Raw genomic sequence first — 14,197 nt, forward strand, 5'->3', positions numbered from 1 at the left:
ATATAATAAACATTTTGTTCTTGGTATCCCATCCCATTTTCAAAAATTATAGAAGATCCCCAAAGAGCTTTTGTTGGAATGGGTTATATTTGTCAACAGTTACTGTATTAAAATTTAACCTAATGCATTCATTTTTATTTTTGAATTATGTAAAAGGAACAATATTAAGTCCATTAGATATTAGCATACATTATTTTTCATGAAAACAATATCAGGAAGAGATGGGGTACACTGTCTACTTCTCTTACAATGTAAGATCTTCATTTTTTCCTGAATAAAATTATTTTTTCATATTAAAATATAACATGGTAATATTTGCTCTACGGCACTGCAGAGAATTTATGGACAGATGGCTTTTGCAAAAATTTCCAGGAAAAGTCTAAATTCTTAAATAGTTTCTCAAGGACAGATCTCTTCCTTAATATTGAAAGTAGACCTTTGATTAGAAAGCACACATTAATACCCTAGAAATTCCTTTGAAATGTCTTCCTTTGAGATTTCACCATGAAACCAGGAAGGATGCAGACAATTGATGAGATCAAAGTCAGAAAATTCACATATGATTGTTTAATAAGGATATTAGGATATATAATTGTTGATTGATAATATGAGTTATTATGTAACATAATTATTATGATGACTATGAAATAGATACACAAAAAGGAGTGATAAACCAACCGATACACTGTCTGTAAATTTATGAAGAATGATGATGTTCTTATGGTATGTTTTATGTTTTATGTGTTTTTATTTGTTGTTATAATCAATAAAACTTTTATAAAAAAAAAAAAAAGAAAATTCACATATAGACATAGGAAATGGCTTCCTTTCAGTTCTTTAAATAAAACCACAAAATGCTACAGCCAACCAATTGGAACATGAGACAAAAAGCAAGGAATTCTGTAGCCTGTGAAACGGAGCAGTTGGTGTGAGAATGCTTATGTATTCACACCGTCTAATTTTGCATCATTTCTTCCTGTTCTGATGAGGCTCACTGCAGATAAGTGGGAGAGCATTTGTACATTAAAGTTTAAAACAGGAGTGGGTGGAGTTTTTTTCTCTCTCCATGGCCAGTGACCATAAATATTTTAAAATTATTATTACTGATCATTGCAATGTCAGCCAGATGTTCACACTTATTATTATTATTATTATTATTATTATTATTATTATTATTATTATTATTATTATTATTATTATCATTAAACATGAAACTCACTCAACTGAACATTTAAAAATGTATCATAAATATTACTGACTGGCTCTGATGGTTGATAAGGGCGGCTGCCAGCATCCTAGGTATCAACCAAGTATCTTCTCAAAATGTATGTTGTTCCAAGTTGCACAGTCTTTTGCAGCTCCGTTGGCGCTACAGCAGGAAGCTGCAACTTCTTAATGTATTATTATTACATTATTATTACATTATTATTATTATTATTATTATTATTATTATTATTATTATTATTATTATTATTATTATTATTATTTGTTATTCAGCAAGGGCAGCAATAGATAAAAAGTAACACGTGACTCACCAAAGGGGCAGCATCAGGAGTTGAGACCTATGCTTTTGGAATATGTGTGGATTTTTACAGTTTATTAAAAAACTTTTTAGAGAGTCAACTTGGTCTAGTAATTAAGGCAATGGATAGGAGCAGGGAGGCTTGAGTTCTAGTCCTGCTTTAGGTTCAAAGCCAACTGGGATCTCTTTTGGAGAGTCCCGGTCTTTCAATCCTAGGAAGAAAAGATAAACCACTCCCAAAAATGTTGCTAGAAAACTGCAAGGATTTGGCTTTGGGGTTACCAGGAGTGAAAGCAAATGACTTGAAGGCAAATGAAAAAAGTAGTAGTTTCAGATTTAAATTTTGTTTCATTTTCTTCATTTTCTAAAATGGCATCTCTGTTCAATGGATTCAAACTGGATGTCATTGATTTTATCTTTGAGAAATCAGGACAAAAACAGTCTGGCTGCACATGGTTGAAACCTTTGGGTTGTTCACCTATGAAAGATTATTTTGCATCTCCCTTTTTTGCTTTTTAAAATCAGATATGGAAATATCTTTGCCTAAAGCTCCGAAATAATCGGATGAGGACAGGCCCAATCAATATATTGACCAGATTAAGGCAGTTCCTATATCTCTTTGCAGGCCCCCTTCCATACCAACAAAGATATAGGCTGACCAAAACACAACGTGGTTACTGAATTAATCTTGTTTCCAGGTATTCATGTTATACTGAAATGTAAGCTAAGTGGTCTGGGTTTGCTCTACAATGAGCTAGATTTAGTCTTCCGAGGTTTCGGACTTGTGGAACCCATCCTCAGGGAACGTCTCTCTCTTCAGAATGTATGCACTGAGTTGTTCTACATGTTGTATTTATATGGTTCCTAGTTGTATGTGGCTTTTTAGTTGTTGTTTGGGTGTTGATGACCACGTATTAAGTTGTTGGCTGTTGTTTCCTTGTGTGGCCAAATCTTTGGCTCTTGAGTACCTGATAAGCTGGTGGCAAATCAATGGTCAACCCTGAAGCTGACTTGACGGAGCCATTTTGAGGCTTCAGTGTTGCCATACTGGAGCTGAGGGATAGAGAGGGGGGAATTTAGATAGCTGGGTTTTTTTAGCCAAAATAGAATACTTTCTCCTGGGAACCAAGGGCATTCCCACAGGTGGCGGGACAGAGGAGAAGTGAAGTTTCCAGGCAACCGGATGGCATCCTGATTGGACCATGTGACTGACCCTGTTTGGACCATGTGACTGACCCTGTTTGGGAAAGCGAGAAAACTTTTACTTTAATTAGGTGAAAACCATGGGAACATTCAGAGTTGGTTTTCACCAGCTTGTGCCAACATGATATGACAAATAAAGCTATTCTTTGAGGAACCTGTTTGCTATGGACGTATTACTTGGAACCCTGACATTAGCACTCCTGTTGACTGTCAAGGGGCCATTTCCCAGGCTTCAATCATTGATTCATTAATTTAATCATTGAGTGCTGATTTACCAGGCACCGTATAAATACTATACATAGAATAGCCCAAAGCAAACACTCTGGTGAGAGAGAAGTTCCCTCAGAATGGGCTCCAGCACAAGTCTGAAAACTCAGAAGACTAAACTTCTGGTCCCAGTGACCGACCCAGGTTGGATCCTGCAACATTATCCTGGGACGTGTATATTTGCCTTCAAAATATACAAAAATTTCCAAGGTTAATGCTTATTAAGCTTAGTACACTGTGCAAATGAAGTGACTAGATCTTTCACTAATTCAGTGAAGTATATTGTACAAGTAGACTTTTCCTACCTGTAGAATTTGCTTCCAGAAAATGCTGAGATAGCGGTTTATATTGAGGGATACATCTAATAACAGTTCCCTCTCCTATTAGGTACACATATGAAATACACTATCAGTAGGTTTTTTTTAAAAAAGTATTATTCTCTACAGACATGAGAGTAAAGAGATTTAATTCTTCTGGTCTTCTTCAGGTCATCTGGGTTCACCAGTGTGGAAGCAAAATGCTACATTAAATAGTGTTTGATCTAATTCAGCACAGAAAAAATTACGAAGAGGGTAAGGAATGTCAAGATATAGATATTATTTAGTTATTGTGTTTGGTTAGCTGATCTTCAGGATGTCCTAGAAGACAATAGATGACAAGAAGCCACCTCCTCTTTTCATAGAACTGGAGATGAGAAGAGTCAAAGAGATTCCCCAACTTTCCAGCTTGAATTAATCAGGGGTAAGGAGGAGGTCATGAGAAAATTTGTTTCAAATGAAGGATAACAGAAGCACTTTTTTTTTTTTTTTGCTCATCTTAGTGTCTCTGATTGTGAAGATCCTTTCCAATTATCTCAGCATCTCTGGGGAAGCTCCTGCCTATCTCAAGAGCTTCCCATTTGCTCTACCCTACTTGCATTTTAAAGCAAAGGGCCAACTAAAGGTGTCATTCAAATCTGCCCTTGTTGATCAGTTATCCTCTTATCTACTACTTTGTTCAGCGGTCATCTATCATCTACTTTGTTCAGTGATTTTCCTTCTGCACAGGTAAATCTTCCCTCTTATCCTCTTTCAAAGTCGGAGACTATACAGCGATCTTTTCTTTCCAGAGTTCTAGGTCAGCAGCACAAAAAAAACCTTCCCCACCACCTTTTCACCCCTCGAACCCCAAAGGGCTAAATTACAAAGATATCTGCTACCTGACTACTTGAATTTAATCGTGCCTGGACAGTCATGGCTACTCACTTTATTTGTTCCTGCTAAATATTTCAATAATAATAAATAATGCCGCTAATGATAAAAGTAGTCCTCAACTTACAACAGTTCACTTAGCGTTCACAACGGCACTGAAAAAAGTGACTTATGACAGTTTTCCGCACTTATGACTGTTGCAGCATCCCCCACATGGTCACATGATCCAAATTAAGAGGCTTGGCAAGTGCCTCATATTTATGACGGTTGCAGTGTCATGGGGTCATGTGATCCCCTTTTGCGACCTTCTGATGAGCAAAGTCATTGGGGAAGCCAGATTCACTTAACAACCGTGTTACTAACTTAACAAATGCAATGATTCACTTAACGACTGCAGCAAAAAAGTCGTAAAATGGGGCAAAACTCACTTAAATGTTTCGCTTAGCAACATAAAGTTTGGGCTCAATTGGGGTCGTAACTTGAGGACTATCTGTAGGTGCCTAGGATGTGATCCTAAAACAACATGAATTTCATTGCAATTGACAACATCATTAGTCAATTGCAAAAGGCAGATTTACTTGGAACAGAGTATATCTTGCTAAGACACCATCAAAGAATCTCAACCTTGGAAAGGAAAGTTTCCTTGAGAAAAACTGGATAGATGCATAAAAATGCTAAATCCAGTCTAAATATCCGGAAGGCTATGCAACCAATAATAACAACCAACCATAATAACTGGCAGTGGTGGCATACTGAGTGCTATACCAAAGATCTTGAACACACTTAGAATATCTACGCATTGACAAAATTTCCACCTGCCAATTATAAAAGACTACATATATACTATGCTGATACATTAGGACTTCTTAGGTTTTTGGGAATCATTTGATGCAAATGAAGGCCAATACCAGCTAAAAATTGGCAGCTGGAATTTCACATTTTTGTGATTTCACATTATTATAATAATAACATATGGCCAAGGAGAAAAATGCACACATATGATTTTTGTATCCTAGATTCTGAAATAAACATAACTGATCTTGACAATTATGATTACTGTATATGTGTTGGCTTGATAAAGGGCTATTTTTGCCTCAAGTGATAATATACCTTAGGATTTGCTCCCTCACTTAGTCAGATTATTGGTTAAGCCATGATGGTTTAGTTCATTCATATTTTAACAAATTAGTTGTAACGCTTATTAACCTTGCCAATTCATACAGCGCAATGCTTTCTAATAGGTCATCCTGACTGCATGGAAATCTAAGAGCAGACTAACCACCTCATGTGAATTTTATTTGATCAACTTTTAAAGCCATCGGACAAGTCATTATCTAACCATTATCACTACTGTTAGTAGAAGGCATCATAGTTAATTATTCTTTTTCTCCCCCGCGCACTGAGTCTTCAGAAGGCAGAACAGTTGAAAGATCTGGGTATGTTTGGTCTTCAGGAAAGGCAAACTCAGGAGAAACATGAGAGCAAACTTCAAATATTAGAAGGGCTGCCATCCAGAAGTGGGGCGAGATTTACTTCTCTTTCCCTCAGAGGGCAGGACCAGAACTTAGATCTACAAGGAAAGACATTCAAAAAGGACATCAGAAGGAACCTTTTGACTGTATATCCCAAAGGTGCTTCTTCAGGAGGCAACTGGACCTTCTTGTTTTTTTCTTTTGAAGACGTTTCGCTTCTCATCCAAGAAGCTTCTTCAGCTCGGACAGGATAGTGGGGAATGGAAGGATTTATATTCCTTGCAGACAGCTGGTCATTTGCATCCTTTTAGAGAGTCATTGAGGAAATTGGAGGTTTATTGGTGTCCCCAAGGTCACCTGAGTAATGCTTCTGGTTGCTGTAGTCTGCATTTTTCCTCTGGAACTTAATTCCTACTCCAACACCATTCAAAGGGTGTTCAACCCAAACTGTATAGCTAAAAGTCTGTAGAGCAGAGGTCTTCAAACTTGTCAACTTTAAGACTGATAGACTTCAATTCCTAGAATTCTCCAGCCAGCATAGCTGGCTGGAGAATTCTAGGAATTGAAGTCTATCAGTCTTAAAGTTGACAAGTTTGGGGCTCCCTGCTGTAGAGATTCTCAGTCATCCAAGTCATGGTTGTCCTAAAGGTTCTTTTGTTGGGAGGCGACTGGACTTTCTTTCCCAAAGCACCTTGGGAATGCTGGATGACTGACCTGGATGACTGAGAATCTCTACCGTCCTTCTGACTGTATAAGCTAAAAGCTAGTAGAACAGTCTGCCACAGTGGGTTTTTCTTCACCTCAGGTCTTCAAACAGGGGCTATCAGAGATGCTTCAATGGATCCTGCACTGAGCAAGAGGTTGGACTAGATTACCTTTGTGGTGTCTTCCAACTCTTAATCAGTGTTCAATTCACATGTATTATGATTCAGCAAAGCGAAAGAAAGAAGAACAAATGTCTTAAGAAAAGCCGTATTCTCTGCCCTATGAGCACTTTCACATGCAGCTTTAGTGCCAGAGTAAATTGTCACCATCCCCCAATTATTTCATGCTGTTCCTGTTAATATGCACCTGTACTAATTCATTTCTGTGGATCAGAACATATGGCAAAATTGTCTCTTTTGAAAGTGATGAAATTGAACAGGAAAAAAATGTATATTTCTCTATTGGTAGCAATTCTTGCTTTCCTGTTCCTTTATCCTCCACGCCCTAATGCTGTAGGGTCATTAGGAGTTAGAAAGGAGTAAAATTCAATTAAATGATAATCTCTTAGTGAGCTTCATAATGACCAGGTTTGTGTTGCTAAAGCAAATGCAGTGAGACATGAGTAATACTATCCCATGGGATAGTTATGGGAGGAGAGTGCTCTTGGCTCATCTAGTTGTCTACCACTGAGTGAGAACACTTATGGACCCTAGAAAAATGATTAAGAACAATGTTGGTACAATGGCCAAATTTGATTGAGCCCATATATCTGATTGAGTATTATGATGGTGCTCTTCTGTTGCTTAGTTACTTGCTTGATTTATGGGCTCCCCTAATGCGTTGCACATCTGTGGAGACAGAAGATGTACAAATCCAACCAAGACAATCAGCCACGGTAGGCGTTCTCCCAACCTCAGATAAAATCTAGCTTACTGGAGAAAACAAGAGTTAGGATGTCTGCGATTCCTTTTGAGTGGGACTCAAACTTTGTGGAATACTTGTGGGTTGAGGAAATATGGAAGAAACCCAAGGGAAGCTCAAGGAAAGAGGCCTAAGAAAAAAACCTAAGGCTCTTCTACATAATTGGGATTGGAAACGTGGTTGAAAAGTATCCCTCCCCATACTTTGCATAGCCTTCATTCAGCCCACTCATAAGGCTATGGAATGGCACTGTTCTTACCGCTTTAAAATGGAATAATTTAAGGAAAAAGCACGGTGGCTCACATGGTTAAGATGCTGGGTTGGAGGTTAGCAAGCTTGTGTTCAAGACCTGTGTGCTGCCATGGGGCAAGGGGAAGGTGGCTTTTTTGCCAAACAGTGAAAGTGAATGGCATTTTCCAGCAAAAAATATCATAAATTTTGGTCACATGATACCAGAAACAGCCATAAATGCAGGATATATGCCAAACCCACAAAATGCCTCATGACTGGGAAGGGCTGCAGACTTTGGAACTTCAAATCCAGCTTGTAAACCCCTTTTATGGACTTTTGAAGTCTGTTGTAACTTCATAAGTCAAGGACTACCTGCATTTATAAAGCAGCAGATGATGGATGTAATTTGGAGCGCAGTGCAGGTATAATCTTGAAAGAAAGGAAGCATTTATTCAAGATTATTTTTCGTTTAAGTGAATTTAGACTTAATTTAATTAAGTTCCATTAGGTATCTGATAAGTGACAGTCCTCATGATTACTGATTGCACTAATAAAGGATGACAAAGATTTGGAGACAATGACAGCTAAAAAAGCCAGGGGTGTGGAGGGGAGGGGAGTTTCTAAAATTTGCATTTTAAACTGAATTAACCAGTTAACAATTTCATGCAACTTGGCAAATATTTGTGTTAGTCAGCTAAATCGAGAAAGAAGGAGCTATATAAAAAAAACCTTCTCTACCAAAAAAATCCAGTCATTCTTCCTCTTTGCATGTCACAGCACAAGCTTCTGAGATTTTTGAAACATGCCCACAAACTTCTCTCTGCAAATGTGCTTATATATACAATGTAAGAGCCATACATTTGTTTTTCATTTTAATAAGGAAGACAAAATAAACTGTTTCTTCTGTGATTGCTTTTTCTACCTTTTAAAATTGCATGAGACAAAGCTTTTTACATCTGCTTTTTCACCTATTGCTGTACAGCCATGCTGAGATATCTCAGTTGCATTTCTAATTATTGTGGCTTGATAAATGGCAATTACAAAGGGAATGAGGTTCTTCTAAAAAAAGTGGGACAGCATTTAATGAGGGGTGATGGCAGAGCAAGAAAACAGGTGCATCTTCTTAACAATTATAAAGGCAGGCAACTGTTAGACCATGAGAATAAAACTTAAAACATTTGCCATTAAATAACCACCACCACAATGATAACTTGTATTGCATTGTGGACCCTTCAACAGCATTCCACAACTCCGAGCAGGTAGGATAAATGTTAAAATGCAATGGGAAATCCATTGTTTCTTGTGGCTTCATGTAAGATGCTCTGTCTGTTTAATGTGCACAATACAATGAATAATCCAGTGCCTTTATCATGCAAATAAAACACAATAAAACAATAAAAAGTTAGGTTAATCAAACTTAGTATTTTATGATAATGAAGTTGCTGCTGGACTTGTTAAGCTTGCTGTACTCAACATTATAGATTATACTAAGAATGTATTATAATAATATATAATTATGCTGCATATACTTTTTCAAAGAGCAAGAGTCACTGAAACTACTGAATAAGCTTGCATAGCATTCTGTTAAGGAAACTCAACTATAACTCACAAAGATGCTAAAATGGATTACTGTAGGGATCAGTTTATATCCTGCAAAGGATTTAATAAAAATGATCAATGTTTATTTTATTAGTTACATTCTTATTTGATTATGTGCCATCAAATCGCTTTTGACGCCAAGCAACCACATAGATTTTCTCCATGACGATCTGTCCCTAACCTGATTTTCCAGATTTTCCAACTGTGCATTCATAGACATTGTGACTTAGTTCATCCACTTTGCTGCTGCTCGTCCACTTGCCATATAAAACTGCCATATAGACAGTTTTTCTTGAGAGATGATTAGCCTAATGTTTCCTATCAAATTCATTAAAAATCCTTCAAGTTTGTCTGTAATCAATAGAAAACCACATAGCCACACAAAGTATGGCTGATAGAAAATATATAGCGCAGGACTGAACTGTAGGGACCTTGGTGCTCTGTGAGCTTGGTGGTTTTCTTGCAGACATTTCATTACCCAACATCAGTACAACGTAACTAGGCATCAGTGCAAGGTAATTAGACTAACTGATGATGTTACCTAGTGTGGTAATAAAACGACTGCAAGAAAACTATCAAGCTCAGAGAGCACCAAGGTCCCCACAAAGTATGGCTGATTGAAGGAATGTTGCTCAGATACAATTCCCAGGACTTTTAGCCAGCTCGATCAATGGTAAATGCTGTGAATATAAATCAGGATCATATGGAGAGCCACAGGTTCTCTATCTTTGATGTAAAGCAAAACATGCCAGCTAAAAAACAGTACACTGGATACCCTGTTACCAAAGCCAGATAAATCGACTATGCTGGACGGTAGTATCTAAGACATTGGTTTTGGATTTGGATGACTCTCATTGAAATCCATGCTTAATTGAGAATTCAATGCTTCTTTCCACCCTCTTGGATTTAGACAATGACCACAATGGCCTTTATTGTACAGCTATCAACTGATGGGTTATGTGATATCAAGTTGATGTCAACTATTAGCAACAAACCTAGACAGATCCTCTCAGAAATGAGTATCTTTTTATAGGATTTACTAAATGGCTATGTTCAGATAACATGCTTAACCATGTCACCAACATTCACACAATTTGCTAAATTTGGATAGTTTTAATATTGGTTCAATTAAGATTGCTATTGGAATTGTAGGTATGATATCTTCTGGAGGTCACTAGACAGACAAACAGATGACAGATGACTGGTCAAACATCTGTTTAGTGTTTGGAATATCCAGAGTTATTCCCCAGTTTTTACAGTGAAAAGGATTGGGAAGGGTTTTTTTGGCTAGTTTTCCCTGCTGTAGAGATTTCCTTCTTATGAGAAGAGACAATGGAATTATTTGCACTGATAGGTCTTACTCAGTGGCCTGGTCTTCACAAAATACTAAACTGGATCATTAGAGGGATGAGTGCATTGTAAAAAATTATAAAAGAGTCTATTATCCAGATGTTAGATTTAGATGTTAGAATTAACCCAGATCAGGCACAGCACAGATCATGTGCAGGGTTTAAGTAACTGCACTCATTCAGTTGTGAAAACCTAACTAATTATCCACTTCATCTTGAATTTATCAGCCTTAATTTTCCGATTAAACAAGCCCAAATAAAAGACAAAGAATTAATGCAAAGATAGAAAACTAGCATGCGCCACACATGAATGCTGCCACTCGACAAAGAGTAGAATCTCTTGAGACCAAGGATTCTTAACTGACTGAACTGTCTTAGAACTCAATTTTCTAAACATGGTTTTGTGCAGCTCTATTTATTTTCCTAGCATACATAGCCAGGGATGTGTTCTAAGGGGTGTGTATGTAAGAGTAGATGGAGAATTTTCCTCTCCCAGCAGCATGTATACCCCATGAACTACTCACTCTAATATTTTCTCCATGGAAGTGCAGAGTATTGCCACGGATCTTTCAATCTACTTCCGGAAGACTGGGCATAGTCTTCTTCTGAATTCTCCACTTACAGGAGCAGCCACCTGTAAGACCTCGGATGCTGACACTGCCCACCTCATTCAGAGCAACCTACAGCTGGCAGTGAGAGTATCCTTTTTGAAGTCTGACAGGTGGGATGTACACCTACCTGCAGGGTATTTACAGGGAAAGAGGTGATAGGCGGGAAGTCCATGATCTGTAGGTCGTGAACATGGCCATTCATGACCACGGCAGGTAGGTAGACACGGCGGGCCTTGGTGGGGACACAGACCTCGCTGAACTCGTTGTACAGGAACTGGCGGACAATGGCACTCTTCCCGACCCCTTGAGCACCCAGCACGGCAATCTTGAAAGTTGTCACCATGCCTCCCGGCCACAACCCCCGTGCACAACGTGGTGATCAGCTCCTTGGCGCAGTCCGCTGCCTTTGCACTGCCAGGAAGGCCCCTGGGCTGCATATTCTGGCAGCTGTGGATTCAGCCACAGTCAGCAACCATTTCCTCACTGGCTCGGCCTGTCACTGGAAGAGCAAAAGAAATCTTGTCAACCTAGAAAAACTAAGAGAAGTCTTGCTAGAGCAGAGCAAGGGTCTCTTCAGTCCAGTTTCACAACAGTCAAGCTGATACCTACACACAAAATATGAAGGCATATCTTCCCTATCATTTCCCTTAGCAAATGCAATCTAGTGGTAGATTGTCCCTAGTTATCACCTTCATTTAACAACCCCATAATCCCTTGCGAGGTGGAGTTCTGGGCAGCTGAATGGAGCCAAGCATAGTGTTTTAATGGCCGGATGCCCTTCCTGTCACCAGTGCAGAGTTTTATTCAGTATATATTCTCAGTGTGCCCAGAGAGAAATATCTGCCTCTATCTAGGATTGAACTCACAGCCTCTTGATTGTGAGGCAAGAGCCCCACCTCTAGTCCACTGCATCACTCCAGATTGCCCCTAGTTATGGAGGCTTCAAATTTGTTTGGAACTAGTAGATCATAATGGATATCTTTTTCTCCTTGAGTTTGTTAACCCCTTTAATACTAATATTTCAGTGCCAGAAGCACCAGCGCTTCTGTGAGGAAAGGATTTGCGGATGACAACATCATTGCCCAGGGACACCCAGCTGGGGGCTCCTTTCATAACTCCATGAAGTTGCCCATTGAAGTGGTACCCATTTATTTATTCATGGTCACTTGCTTTTGAACCACTGGGTTGGCAGGAGCTGGAGCGTGTGACAGGAGCTCATCTCACCTGCAGCAGAATGGATCTCGGACGCGAGCTTGCCAATTGCCAGCCTTGTGAGCACCACGCTCCTTTCTTAAACTTTTAAGCTGAAAACTCACACCACATGGTGGCGTAGACTTGATGTTTATCCTACATGAATATTTTCAAGCTGCCTCCAAATAGCAGCATATCGGGTGTTAAAGAAATTAAACAGAACTCTTTTCCGATAAACTCAAAAGTCCTTAGCCATTTCAGAAGTCTATATGGTTCTTTTAGGGTTCTGACCAGCTTCACATATTGCATGACACAATGGATACCTAACCATGGTTTATGGAATAAAATTCCATTTGGTTAGATTTGCGCAACATACCAATCCTTATCCATGCCTGACAGATCCTTGTGGCTGCACTCACACAACATGCTAATCCATATACTGTACAGATAGATCATGTGGTTTAGCACAAGAGTGGGCAGCTGCTTTTGTATTGTCAAAAACCTGATTATAATGAATGGAAAGTGGCAGCAGATTTCCTGGCTAGTTTAAATTGAGGCCCACAAGGAAACTATAGTGTATGCAACCCTGCAATAGATGTAACAAAGTTAAGAAACACAGCCCACCAAGACCATACCGTCCATGTGTAAGATTCAAACCTTTTGCTTTTTGTCCATCATAGTCATAACTCGTGATGGTTGTAACTCAAGTCACCCATATAATGACCTGATTTTATGACCTTTTTTGTGGCAGCCATTTAGCAAATGCCTTGGTCATTAAGCAGACCCGTGGTTTACTATGTGGCAGTTTTGCCAAAAAACAGAAATAAATGCCAGTTTTTGGCAAAATCATCATAAAACTTGGTCACATGAGGGCAGGACATTGTAAACAGTTATAAATGTGACTACAAGGGAAGTTGACTATCAGCACTTCAAATCTGGGTCATAACTACCCCAGCGAGGTCTGTTGTAACTTTGAACAGTCACTAAATGATCTGCCATAAGTCAAGGACTACCTATAAAATCATTTTGTTATTGAAATGGCATATAATCTAATAAATAACCAAGTATGTTCAAGAAAGGAAACATGCTCTATTGCATTCAGCCTGAACAATTGTTAGGTAGTTTATCTTAGGGGGAAAAAACCATTGGAGTTAGTCCCTCCCCGCTTTTCTCTTAGAAAAAATCCATTCCTTTCCCTTAGAAAAAAAATCCTTACCTTTAAAAAGCAAAAACCAGGGAGAAATCACACCACTGATACTTTCTTTTCCTATATTTTGAAGACAAATTTTAGCAGGGGAACAAATGTTTCCCTTGCTCTTCCTCTTTTATATCTAGCGTTAGTTGATATTTCTTCAATAAACAGAGTCAAGATGAAGTTAATTAAACTGTTATGTCACTGCTGTGTGTGTCTAGTGTAATCTCTAATGTAATGTACTAATTATTTCAACATAATTAAGCCATGTGGTGTGCTATTTGAGGGAGCCTTTAGAACCGTGGTGGCTAACCTATGGCATGTGTGCCAGAAGTGGCACGCAGACAGGGGTGGGATTCAAATTTTTAACAACCGGTTCTGTGGGCATGGCTTAGGTCAGTGATGGCTAACCTTTTCAGCTTGGTGTGTCGAAAATCGGGAAAAAGTGTAGCCTTCCTCGGGTTGTGTGTCACTTCAAGAAATATCAATAATTTGGTTTATGACGGACTGGGCTGGGGTGATCACACAGGGCTGTGAAACTCGTCTCCCTGGTCTCAGGGCTGCAGGTGCAGGATGTGGGGATCGGAAGGCCACCTTACAGGGCTGTGAACCTCATGGATCTCCTTTCCTCCTGTAGCATTCCTGAGGTAATGAAACTGACAAATCTCAGTTTATGGCGGTTAAAACTGGTTCTCTGCTGCAAAGATCTTGCGGCAGCGGTGACACCATGCCTCCACGCAACAA

The 14,197-nt window shown here is 39.0% G+C and overlaps 1 protein-coding gene across 4 annotated transcripts in view; it reads right to left on the bottom strand.

Annotated features, from left to right (window-relative positions):
* Positions 1-14,197, bottom strand: part of RASL10B (RAS like family 10 member B) — a 41,082-nt gene that overhangs the window by 14,072 nt on the left and 12,813 nt on the right. For 3 of the 4 annotated variants that reach the window (XM_087958132.1, XM_026672448.2, XM_087958135.1), the window contains one exon: positions 11,198-11,569. The exons of the other annotated variant lie outside the window; for it this stretch is intronic. In XM_087958132.1, the coding sequence (XP_087814258.1) occupies positions 11,198-11,413 (216 nt within the window). In that variant the 5' untranslated portion in view covers positions 11,414-11,569. The remainder of the gene's footprint in view (positions 1-11,197; positions 11,570-14,197) is intronic. 4 annotated transcript variants of the gene reach the window in all.

Source organism: Notechis scutatus, chromosome 1 (genome assembly GCF_049901735.1).
Source record: "Notechis scutatus isolate UNSWTSFEM ecotype Mainland chromosome 1, rNotScu1.2, whole genome shotgun sequence".
Lineage (NCBI taxonomy): Eukaryota > Metazoa > Chordata > Lepidosauria > Squamata > Elapidae > Notechis > Notechis scutatus.